This window comes from Bos indicus, chromosome 29 (assembly GCF_029378745.1).
Source record: "Bos indicus isolate NIAB-ARS_2022 breed Sahiwal x Tharparkar chromosome 29, NIAB-ARS_B.indTharparkar_mat_pri_1.0, whole genome shotgun sequence".
Lineage (NCBI taxonomy): Eukaryota > Metazoa > Chordata > Mammalia > Artiodactyla > Bovidae > Bos > Bos indicus.
The window spans coordinates 46,277,655-46,289,990 of NC_091788.1; the positions used below are offsets into that span (position 1 = coordinate 46,277,655).

The following is a 12,336-nucleotide window of genomic DNA, read 5'->3' on the forward strand; positions in this document are numbered from 1 at the left end:
GGGGTTGCAAAGAGTCAGACAGGACTCAGCAACCTAACAACAAAAAACAGGAGCCAAGATGATGGGAACGGGACCCTAGGAGGGAGGAGTAGAGAGCACAGTGGATTCTTAGGGGGAAAAGACTTGGAGTCCTGGCTGGGGCAGGGGGACTGGAGAGCCCTGTGACACTCCACGCCCCCATTCCTTGGAGGCAGAGGCCCCTGGTCACAAGCTAAGGATGAAAGCCAGCCCTGCGGGTTGCCCCTTGTCCTACATCCCTGCAAAGGAACACAGCACCCAGTGTGGTTCACAGAGGGGTTTGGGCTGTGTCCATTGAGTGGCATCCAGACAGGGTGTGGAGCCTGCCCTTGACGGGCCAGTACCAGCATGTTGCTGGGGTGATGCTGGCAGAGAAAGGTCATTCCCTAAATCCCCCAGTTGTCCACCCTGATGTGCAGAGGTGACTTCTCAGACCTGAGGATGGAGCTGCAGGCTGGCCTGGAGCTCCGGTCAGTGAGGCTGACACCTTCTCAGCCACAGTTGGAGCGCCAGCACCTGGGATCAAAGAGCAGACGGGCTCAAGTGTATGATGGGTCTGCTGGGGCAGGGAGAAACAGAGGCGTGTAGGCCAGTAGGTTGCAGGATCGATCCCTGGGTCTGGAAGATCCCCTGAAATAGGAACTGGCCACCCACTCCAGTATTCTTGCTGGAGAATCCCATGGGCAGAGCAGCCTGGCGGGCTACAGCCCACGGGGTCGCAGAGCTGGACACGGCTGAGAATGCATGCACGGCAGAGGCTGGTGGAGTCCAGCTGTTGGAGGCACATCTTGGCTGTTGGGGAAGGAAAAGGGGCTGCTGGGCCAACCAGTGAGACAGGGGCTGGGGAACCCACAGATGGAGCTGGAAGACAGGGGAGGACTGTTCGGATCCCCACCTCCCTGCTCTGTATACCCTCCACTCATGGCGCTTACGTTATTTCAGATGGTTTCACTGCCTTTGTGTTTTGTGTGTGTGTTCACTCAGTCGTGTCTGACTCTTTGCGACCCCATGGACTGTACCCTGCCAGGCTCCTCCGTCCGTGGGATTCTCCAGACAAGAATGCTGGAGTGGGTGGCCATTTCCTCCTCCAGGGGATCTTCTCAACCCATAGACGGAACACACGTATCCTGCCTTTGCAGGTGGATTCTTGGCCCACTGAGCTAACAGAGAAGCCCCTGTCACTGTCTCTTATTATGTACCATTTGAAATTCTTTTTGGAGGCAGAACTTAAAATAGGAGGATCAGACATGCAGGTCTGGCTCAGGAGACCCCTGTGATGGGGAACCTGGCGTCTCCAGGTAAAGTCTCCTCCTCAGGGCTCAGAGTAGTTGAGAAGCAGAGAGTCAACTCCGCTCCTGGAATCTTGCCAGGCAGCATGGCCCTGGGGCCACGACAGACGTGACTGTCTTCCCATTTCACACTGAGTCCCCACCAGTGCCCCGTGCTACAAGTCACACAGCTCAGAGACGTGGCTTGGAAGCCGGTCTCACGTGCTGTGGGCCAGCTCTCGCTGCCTCGGGCAGGTAGGCAGTGAGGCCCGAAAGCCAAGTGTCGTCTGGACAGCATATAAAACAAAGCTGTTAAGCAAAGACCCGGCCTCTGGAACTGGTGGAACTCTGACTCTGGCCCTCTGCGGATGAGTGAGGCCTCCTCTGTGTCTCGGTGGTCCCGCCTTTAAAATGGGGCTCAGAGCACTGGTGTCCTAGGGTGCGGGTGGGCGCTGAGTCACGTGCACTGAGCACCAAGACAGTGTGTGGCCTGTGACAAGCACGCAGTGTGGGCTCTGACGGCTGCTGGGAACGTGGGGCCTGGCCTCGGGCTCGCTCGGGCCTGGGGTTCCCCTGGGTTCCGGGGTGACCTGGGGTGCATTGCTGGTAAACGACAGCCCAAGGCACCACCTGACCAGGCTCCCATGCGGCCAGAGCACACGGTGAGCTGTGCGGGGTCCCCGGAAGCCGGGTCTGGGCAGATCCTGCCCACCTGGTTACATGGTGTAGCTCACACGTGGTGCACGTTTTGTTACTCGGGTCTCGTATCCAAAGCAGGCTCCATGTGTCCACCACATCACAGTCCCGAGAAAGGAGGATTCGAGGAAAGGACTCACGTCCACGTGGTACCAGGGACCCTCAGAGGCAAAGGCTCATCCCGCCCAGGCTCAGACAGGGTCAGGCCTAAGAGCGAAGCCCAGGAGAGCAGCAGATGCGGCCCACGTCCAGGGCCTCGCAGAACTTTCAACGTCGACAACATTGCATCCCATCACACAATCTTGAACAGGCTCCCCGGGGCGTGACGGGAGCAGGGGCGGGGGGCAGGATGCAGCCCACACAAACAGAGGGACGCAGTCTGAGTGGAAAGGGGTCATTGCTTTAATTCAGGTCAGGACCCACCCCGGGGGGCCCACCCACCCCATCCTGAGGCAGAACCACTGGCCCTGTGTCAACATGATCGTTACAAAAATAAATATGAAAAAAGCAGCCGCTCTTTAGTGATCATGGAATTAATCTTGACAGCAATTAAATGTGTTTAGCATCTGGCATGTCTCCTAAATTGCACCAAAAGAATCTGGAAGCACTTGGTTTGGCCTCAGAGGCAACCCGGAAGGGAGGGCACAGGGGCCCTGGCCCAGGCCCGGCTAAGCGCGGTGCCCGCCTGGCCCGCAGGTCACATCTCGGAGTCGGCATACATGCCGTTGATGAGATAGTCCACCTGCGTGTAGTCCTTCTTCCTGTAGCTCTCGTAGGCCTGCAGGGCGAACAGGATCAGGACGGTGATGAAGAGGGTGACCCCCAGCAAGAGTACCGCCAGGAGGAAACTTCTGTTCACTGAGGACAGGGCCAGGGGCTCGCTGGAGACCACCAGGTACTGGCCCTGGGTGCTCGGCTGGCACGAGTCTGTGGGTGGCACCTTGGACTCCCCGGGGGTCGGCCCTGGGGAAGTAGTACCAGGCGTGGCCGCAGGCTCGGTCTGCTCCGGCGTCTGAGTCGTGCCTGGCCCTGCGGCCCCCGGCGTGGATGTGGCAGGGCTGGGCCGTGTCGTGGGGGTCGTGGCCTCCACCGTGGGGGCCGGGCTGGTGTGAGGTGTGGAGGCTGCCGCTGTGCTGACGGTCGGCTCAGGGGCCTTGGTTGTAATGCCCATGGTTGTGGACATGGAAGCCACAGTTGGGGAGGCGGGCTCCGGGGTTGTGTTTAAGAGGGTGGGTGTGGGCCTCTGTGCCGTGTCATCCACAGTCCGGGGCGTTGGCGTTGGCGCCTGGATGGTGCGGCCCTGCGTGGACTCACTGAGTGCTTGGGGACTCGAGGGCGTCAGGCTGGCGGTGGGCCCGGGAAGACCGTGTGAGCCTGCGGGGCCGCTGACATTTGTGGGGGTCCCGGCAGCGGGCTGGGCACTTGTGGCCGGTGTGCGTGTGGTGGGCGGCATGGCCGTCGTTGGCCTAGATGACGTGCCGTTGCCGGGCGCTCGCGTGCCAGGTACGGACGGGGTCCTCCAGGCAGATGCCGGGGTGGGCGGCACGGGCGGCCTGGAGGCGGCTCCGGCCCGGGTCCCTCCAGCCGTCGCAGAAGTGCCCACGTCTGTCCTGTGTGTTGCCCCTGCTGTGACTGCAAGAGAGGTGTGGTCGCCTCCCCAAGTCCCTCTGGTCAGCGTGACAGGAGACGGTGTCGCCGGGGTCATTCTCTCAGCTGTTGTGTTCAAGACTTCGGTCGCTGTTTCCATGGATGAGTTTTTCTCCAAATGGTCCCACGTTTGGTTGAGGACTGCATACCGTTAAAAGTCGGAAAAGGAGAAAGACAAATGATCATCTTCTCATTAGAGAAGTGGATTACTCGGGTGGATTATTCAGAGCCGGGCTGAGTTTCTGGGCCGTGGGTCTGGCCGGGGAGGACGATGGTGACATGGGGCCAGGTTTCCCTCTTATCTCACCACGCACCTCTGGCCTGCAGCCCGGGTGCTCGGCGCTGTGGTTAAAAAACTCCTTTCCTCTCTGAACCCCAAATGCACGGGAAGACTTCGGAGCTTCACCTTTTGATCCAAGTTCCAAAATATCGAAGTCTCACATCACAGGTGTGATTCACCATTAAAAAAAAACTATCCAACACACACCCAGGTTTTCAAAGCAGCTAAATCCCTGCCCAGATATTCACACCGTGCCACAGCTCTCAGCTTTATGGAAGGACTTACAGAGTTCTGGGGACGCACGGTGCCTGGCGCAGACGAGAAGCGCAACTAAACGTGATGTCTGGGTCGACCGACTCCCCAGTAAACACTGGGTTTACGGAACAATTGAAATTTTGCAGGACCCAGTGAGTAACCCTTGCAGGGCTCAGAGGCCGAGTCCCACGTCAGCTGGACGAGCCTTCCCAGCCCAGCCCCCGGAGCCCCAGCAGGCCCGTCCAGCAGATGCACGGCTTTCTCACTTACGTGAATGCTTGGATGTGTGCAGGCTTTCGGATAAGGACCAGGAGGAAACCCAAACGAGCACGAGGGCTGTCCACATCTTGCAGGTGGGCCGGGAGCGAGGCTGGGTGGTCCCCAAGGCTCCCAGCTGGCCACGCCTCAGGCTGCTAAGGGCTCCCTGTTGCTTGGCCGAGGTACCTACGGTCAAGACAGCAGGCGTCTGGTCAGGAATGCAGGGGCAAGGGCTCCCGTCACGGGTGAGGGAGGGCTCTGGCGGGCCGCAGGGTGCAAACCCAGCCAGATGTTCCCTGGGGCCTGGCACGCGGGAAGGGCATGCCAGTTCTCAGCCACGTGTCCGGGGATCAGCCCGGTGCTTGCTTTCATGGGCTTACAGCACTTCTTGACCCACTTTCACAAGTCCCACCATCCCACCCCAGAGTTCAGAATATGAAAGAGCAGCAGAGAGAAGGTATAAAGACTTCCAGTTACCGAGATCACCCAAGTCCTCCTCCTGAACATCTGCGGCCTGCAGGACCTGTGATGGCTGACCGCATGGGGACATGCCACGAGCAGCCAGCCTTCACCCATCCGTCATCCGGCCACCCATCCATCCAACCAGCACACCCCAAGCCGAGTGCCCGCTACCGTGCCAGGCAGCGGACTCAGGACAGAAAGACGAGAGCCACACGACTCTCTCCTCCAGAGGGAGGCACAGAAGAGTGGTCACCGCAAGCTGCTGCCAGTGCAGAGCGGAGCGTGACTCAGGGTCGGGAAGCGGCGAGGGGATGGCGCCTGGGCCGGCCGAGAAGGGGTAGGAGGAGGCTGGCCCTCCGTGCGGAGGCCCCAGAGGCGGGTGGGAGGGGACTGGGTGCCGCGGGCCCCAGAGGGGGCATAGAATTCAGCTGGGGGGGGCTGGAGCAGGGTGCCAGCTGGGCCATATTCTGAAAGACGGATGGGATCCACCTGTCGGAAAAGGGGTGGGGGGGATGAGTAGGGGGTAGTGGCCGGTAATGACAGCAGGGACCAGGGGACGGCGCGGTGAGACCGGGGGCTAAACTAGAGAGGGGCAGGCACGGTTTGGGTTTGGGGGTGCGGGGATGGGAGCCCCTGCGGGTCCGACTGAGGCGGGTGTGACAAGTACACACGGGGGTTCCAGGCGACGGGCATCTGGGAGCGGGGAGGGTAATGCAGGCGGGAGGGGATGAGGCCCAAGGAGGCCGAGAAACTCGGCCCAGGGGTTCCACGGTGAGGGACAGAGGGCAGGCCGAGCGGGCCCGCTCGCAGAAGCCCCGGTCTCCGAGGCTGATGGTGCAGCTGCAGAGACTCAGAGTCCCCACCAGCTGAGCGTCAGCAGAACGAGAACTGGCACAGCCAGGACAGGCTTCCTGGGTGCACGGGGAACTCCCCATGCTCACAGCGGTCTCTCCCATGTGCCAGCACTCTCCCGTCCCTCGCTGCAGGGCAACCAAGGGGCCTGGTAACCTTGAGGGGCCCGTCACTTCATGCCCTGCTGGTCCTGGGTGGGCCCTGAGCCTGTCCTCGGCCCCACCCAACCGCCGGAGTCCCACATGGTCGCCTACGAGGCCTGGGCCCTCCCTGGACAGAGGCCCAGCCGTGTGCACCTTGGGTTAGTCCCGCAACCCGGCACTCCACAGCCCAGGGCAGGCGGAGCACAGGCTGCTGGAGTCTGGGGGCAAGTGAGGGGACTGGGGCCCCTGAGGGCGCCCCCCACAAGCAGTCCTGCCCGCAGGTACCCTAGGCCATCAGCGCAAAGCTCTGGAGTTCCATAGAAATCTTGGAAGGGAGCCTTCAAGTTGCCCTGAAGGAAACGTACTGACCGACTCCTCGCCCGGCATGACGCTAAGTGCTGCTCTCCACGGACCAGAGGCCGGGCTGGCTCCCTGGCCTCCCAGCAGCCCCAAGAGTCACCTTCAAGCGTCCCCATCCTGGCCCTGTGCCATCTGCCACTCCACAGCTGCCAGAGAGATTTCTGTAACCCACAAAGCCCACCCTGCCTCAGCTGCTTAAACCCCTACTCTCCCAGGATAATTCCAAAGCTTACTGACCAGGGATTTTGGCAGGAACTAACGCCTGTGGCTGGCGATTTGTCAGGGAAGTGAATACTGAAATGTACCCCTGAATATTCATTGGAAGGACTGATGCTGAAACTGAAGCCCCAACACTTTGGCCACTTGATGCAAAGAGCCAACTCATTGGAAAAGACCCTGAGGCTGAGAAAGATGGAGGGCAGGAGGAGAAGGGGACGACAGAGGATGAGATGGTTGGATGGCATCATCGACTCAATTGATATGAGTTTTAAGCAAACTCCAGGAGATGGTGAAGGACAGGGAAGCCTGGCGTGCTGCAGTCCACAGGGTCACAAAGAGGTGGAGACGGCTGAGCGACTAAACAGCAACGTTTAGGTAACAGAAGACACATTAATACTTCTCTGGTCAGTAAGCTGTCAGCATGGCGAGGCAGCCTTCCATGTCTGACCCTCGGCCCCTCCTGGATGAACCCACTTCTACCAGATGCGTGAAAGACATGCAGTTTCCCGCCCGCCCCCGTGCAGCTTAAAGGGGCCCCTCGGGGTGGCTTTCTGCCTCCTGTGAGCAGCGGGGACGTTGCAGGGTGGCCCCAGGACTGGAAAAGTCCCCTCAGAACACAAACTCTGCTGGAAGGCTGTGCTCCGCACCCCCACCCCCATCCCTGGCTTCTGACCAATTGTCACTAACTTCAGTTTAGCCTCATGGTGCACTTTCCCGCCAAAACCGTCCCGTCAGGGTTCCTGGGGTCTCACAGGTGTCAAAAGGTCCCTGGGCCCTACCAACTAGAGTCGCATCTGCTCTCGAAAGGCATCCTTTGTTCCGACAGAAACACGTGGCGGGGGGGTGGGCGGAGAAGAAACAGACCAGTGTCCTGAGTGAGGACTGAACCAGGGAGGTTTCAGGCACAAAGAGTTCACACAGCACCACCACCCCCACCCGTCCGCGGCTGAAGCAGACGCAGCTGGACTCTCCATAAATAAATGTATTGAAACGGCTCTCTCTTCAGCCAGTCACACCCAGTGAGTGCATTGACAACACCCCCACCACCGAGCCCCACATGCTCCCGTCTGAACCCTGGATCCCAGGGCTTCCAGAATGCACCCCGGGCCTTAGGCCCTTCCGCTGCCCCCTCACTACAAATCTCGAGAGCAGGGTTAGCAAGCTTTTTCCTGTGAGAAGCTCAACTGCAAATATTTCAGACTCTGTGGGCCATGCAGTCTATCTTGGCTACTCAAGTCTGCAAAAGCAGGCATGGACCCTAGGCAGGTGATGGGTGTGGCTGTGTCCCAATAAAACTTTATTTACAAAGACACGCAGTGGGTGGGACATGGCCACCCCTGGCTCTGGGACTTCACTGAGCTTCAGCTGACGTTCCAGCTAAGGCAGGGGGAACCGATTCAGGGGGCTGAATGGATTTCCTCCTTCTGTCCAGCTCCTCACCCTAGAACAGACGTGGACTGTCCCATTCTTGGTCCAGGGACGGCCTCCAAGCGGTCTCTTCCCGGGGCCCCTTCTGCTATGAGAGGCCCCCTCTGCCCCCCACATTGCTGAGATGCAGCACCCCAAGGGGCTCCCACAGTCTCATGGTGTCACAATACGAGGCCTAGAGGGAACCTTCCAGCAACAGAAGATGGCCAGAGGACCACATGGCTCCCATGCCCACCTGGGGAGCCCTGTCCAGGGCCACCAAAGAAGGCAGAGGCTCTGACGGTGCAGCACCACCGGCCAGGCGTCCCGGTCACTGGATGGCTCGGCCCGCTGACGTTTGCACTTTCTTTTGCCCACTCTGACCCTGCAAAGCCCCCACAGGGCCGTTTCTGGGCTCCCTGTCCTGTCACCGAGCAGGTGGCCCTGCCCGCGGGCCTTGGACACTCACAAGAGGCAGCTGTTCAGGGCGCGCTCCCAAGCTGGGCCATCTTCCTTGGAGAGCTGAGGGCTTGGCACTGAGGGCTCGCAGGGTGAGGTCTGGCTTTGCGGGAGGCGAGGGCAGCTTTGCAGGGCACTCCCAGGCCATGGCACGCTCTACGGCGCAGGTGGAATCCAGGCAGATGCTCCACTCTGGTAAAAGATGCATCTAGGGTTTGAAAAAGAGCATGTGCTCCTGAGGAAAAGCAGGGGGTAGTATCCAGTGAGAAGGGAGGTGTTTTCCTAGGAGCCAACCAAAACTGCAGAGGAGTCCAGGATACAGTTGTAAAGATATGAACTGGCAGGCATGATTCCGTCATTGGTGAGTATCTGATACACACTCAGGAAGAGATGCAAGACACTCACCACTTTCAAGAGTGGCAGACACAGGAGGTGGTGATGCCTGAGGACCACCACTGGCTGGCTCACGATCACAGACACCCACGTGCACATGTGCCAACCAGAACCCTGTGAGGTCCTGGGCACACAGATCTTTTTGTCCCCCCATTTCTTATAGGCAAGACTCCAGACTCCATGACCTTCTCTCAGTTCCAAATGGCCTGCTATTGCTGCTAACTTGCTTCAGTCATGTCCGACTCTATGCGACCCCATAGACAGCAGCCCACCAGGCTCTGCCGTCCCTGGGATTCTCCAGGCAAGAACACTGGAGTAGGTTGCCATTTCTTTCTCCAATGCATGAAAGTGAGAAGTGAAAGTGAAGTTGCTCAGTCATGTCAGATTCTTAGCGACCTCATGGACTGCAGCCCACCAGGCTCCTCCGTCCATGGGGTTTTCCAGGCAAGAGTACTGGAGTGGGGTGCCATCGCCTTCAGTTGCTAATCACAGGAGGAACAGCGATGAAACCCAAGGCAAGACTAGCAGACCTGACAGATGGTTCATCAAGATTAGGAGGCCCACCCTGCACACACCCTCATCTTGTCAGCAACCTCACCCTTTTGAAACTTTGCAGAAGTTATTGCCTGGTTCCTTATCACATCCCCTGACTGACTGTAACCTCTTCCTACTCACCAGGGAAGGGGGCACAGTTCTTGAGGCTCTCGCCTACTGTGCTCCCCCTTTGCATGGCAAGGTAAGAAAGCCACTCTTGCCTTGAGTGGCTCTGTCCTCCATGACTCTGTCTCCATATCTCTGTTTGGTCTTGGTGCACAGAGTCAAGGTTTTGGCAACATACATACACACACGCACAGGCAGTCACACTCATGCACACAGCTACACATGCAGTCATATCCATGTGACAAGGCAACCCATGCATGCACACTGCCCCGTGTGTACACGTGCAATCATACCTGTGCATGTGTGCAACCGTGCAACCACACACACAATTACATACACGAGGTGTGTGTGCCCATGGAGCATATCTCGAGCTATCTCAGGGAACTCGATGGGTCTCTCAGGAAACCTCTGACGGCTCCCATCACTGTCTCTTCCCCCAACCAGTGCGGCTGGTGATCACTGCTACAGAGACAGGAATTGGCCGCTGTGTAGAGTCAAGAGCAGGCCCTTGTGCCATGACTTCATTCCTCTGGTACGGTACAGCCCCCACCTTCCAATCCCGTATTTTAAATGTCAAGATTCCCCTGTCGGGACCTGTGCTAATCGAAGTTGACTCACGATGGAAAGTGAAAGTGAAGTAGCTCAGTCATGTCCAACTCTTTGTGACCCCCATGGACTGTAGCCCACGAGGCACCTCCATCCATGGGATTTTCTAGGCAAGAATACTGGAGTGGGTTGCCATTTCCTTCTCTGGGGGGGATCTTCCCAATCCGGGGATTGAACCCAGGTCTCCTGCATTGCGGGTAGACACTTTATCGTCTAAGCCACCAGGGAAGCATCATGGAGAAACCATCACCAAAACTTAGTATCTGGTTTCCCCTGCAGAGGTTTTTGATATTGTTCAGTAGCTCAGTTGTGTCCGACTCTTTGTGACCCCATGGACTACATCACACTAGGCTTCCCTGTCTTTCACCATCTCCCAGAGTTTGCTCAAACTCATGTCCATTGGGTCAGTGATGCTTCAGTGAGCCTTAAAGGAGAGTCTGGCCAATTATTCTCATTATCTGGTGTAGAAAGACTGGGCAGGTCAAGGTCTCAGAAAGAGACCCTTGGAGCAGGAAGGAAATGGTGTTAAGTAGGAGAGCAGGCCAGGAGGAAAGACAGGAGGTTAGGCTGGTGCTGAGAGTTCTCATTTTCAGGGCTCAGCTCCTCATGAGCTGTGCAGGGAAGGGACAGGAGCCAGACAACGCTCCATGAGAAAGGCACCCTCAGACGTGGCCCTGGGCGCCTCCTTCTCTGGTCCTTGACTTCGTGCTGCCTCTCAACATCTCCCACTTCCGATTTTTGCGCTCTCAATCTTGGCTTGATTTTAAATTTTTTTGAAACTGTGATATACAGGGTGCTGCATGCACATTACCTAAAAATCAGACTCCAAATTGCTTAATTCCTTTTTCTGGTTTACACAGGTTCCTGGGCCCAACACAAGTGTTACCTGCCACAGTCCATCACACTAGTAACTTATTTATCAGCAGCAGCGGCAATGTGACTCCAAGCTGGAGAAACGACACATACCAAGAAATAGGGATTGCAGAAACAAACACAGGGAAAACCACAGACATCTGTCCTGACACGTCACCTGGCTGAACTTTGGTATCAGAACGCAAGGAACACAGGCGTGTGGGTTTGTGTCTTTAGACACTGTCCTGGGTTCCAAAGGATGTGTCTGTGGCAGATGGGAACCTGGAGTGCTGGAGAGCATCTTAATTATATTGCTTCCTTCCAGGCTTCTGGAGTTTTGGGTTTGATGCTAATTGCTGATCAAGAGCCTAATTTTTGCTGGCCACGTGGGCAAATTCCACATTCCTTTGTCCATCAGGCAAGTCTGGCCTATAAGCTGAACATCTGTATTGAAATTTTAGAGATGATTCCTCCAGGTAGGGGGGAAAAAAAACAATATTATTAAAGGCAGATTTCTAAGTAGATATTTATGTCTTATGGCAAACCATGTGGATGCTGGCTCCTCATACTAGCTTAACAACTAATGGCAGAGACTAAGCGGCTACCCAGACTCACGTGGAGGAGGCAGGCAGGTTAAGTGGAAATGCATAAGCCCCTTCCAGGTAGAGAGGGCTTAGGGGAGGCCTGGATCACCTGAAAGGGCCAACTCTGTCGTTGAGGGCAACACTTCCTGGGGCCCAGCCTTGGGCCGGGTAGGACCTTTTAAGCTCCCCACCCATCCAGGTGTGTCCCAACTTTCCCTCCTTCACTCCCAAACTGGATCGACCGCGTCTCTTCTTCTCCGGTTCGGGGTCCTCTTAAGGCCCCTTTTTGCCTCCTGCCTCTTGGGCTTCCCCATCCCCGCTCCTTGCCCCAGCTGACTCCTCCTTACGATCCTTCCTCTCCTTCCTCACCTCCAATCGTCACCAGTGTGCACTCCGTATCCCCATTCATCGTGTCGCTGCCTCCCTCCTCCGCCCCTCGAGTCCCCCATGCACCCCACCTCCCCCTCTCCGCCCCCAAGCCGGTACAGGCAGCAGTGACAACAGCTCCCCGGGACAGCAGGGAGGCCCGCTTACCCGGGCGCGGCAGGCCTTGCGGCGGCCCGGCGGCCCTCGGGCGGGGGGAAAGCGCCCGCGGTCCGGCGTGGGGACGTGGCCGGCAGCAGAGCCGCGGGACCCGAAGCCAAGACCGCTCACGGCAGCCGCCCCAGCTCGGCCCCACCCCTCCCCGCCCCGGAGGTGACGTCACGGGAGGGCGGGCCTGGGTGGGTGGGGCAGCCTTGGACGACCCCGGAGCCCCATCCCCGAAATGAGTGGCGCTGCCGGAGGCGAGCCGGAAGTGAGGGGCGTGGCCGCACCTAGGGCCACGCCCACAGCGGAGCAGCTCAGGTTACACCTCGAGGGCGGCCGGAAGTGGCTATTTTGGACGGGTCTCTGCCGGAAGTGGTGGTTCCTGGGGC

The 12,336-nt window shown here is 58.2% G+C and overlaps 1 protein-coding gene across 4 annotated transcripts; it reads right to left on the reverse strand.

The window, feature by feature from the left end:
• Positions 1-2,362: 2,362 nt before the first annotated feature.
• On the reverse strand, positions 2,363-12,104 carry C29H11orf24 (chromosome 29 C11orf24 homolog). Of its 4 annotated transcripts, none has more exons than XM_070783207.1 (4): positions 11,954-12,104; positions 8,335-8,532; positions 4,435-4,608; positions 2,363-3,770 (listed from the first exon to the last, which is right to left on the reverse strand). In XM_070783207.1, exons 3-4 carry the CDS (start codon positions 4,508-4,510, stop codon positions 2,680-2,682), a joined length of 1,167 nt encoding a protein of 388 aa, XP_070639308.1. In that variant the 5' UTR covers positions 4,511-4,608; positions 8,335-8,532; positions 11,954-12,104; the 3' UTR covers positions 2,363-2,679. The 4 variants fall into 4 exon arrangements, with proteins under 4 accessions (XP_070639308.1, XP_070639310.1, XP_070639309.1 ...); XM_070783209.1 differs by having other exon boundaries at positions 8,335-8,516; positions 11,954-12,102; XM_070783208.1 differs by having other exon boundaries at positions 8,335-8,559; positions 11,954-12,098.
• Positions 12,105-12,336: the final 232 nt, after the last annotated feature.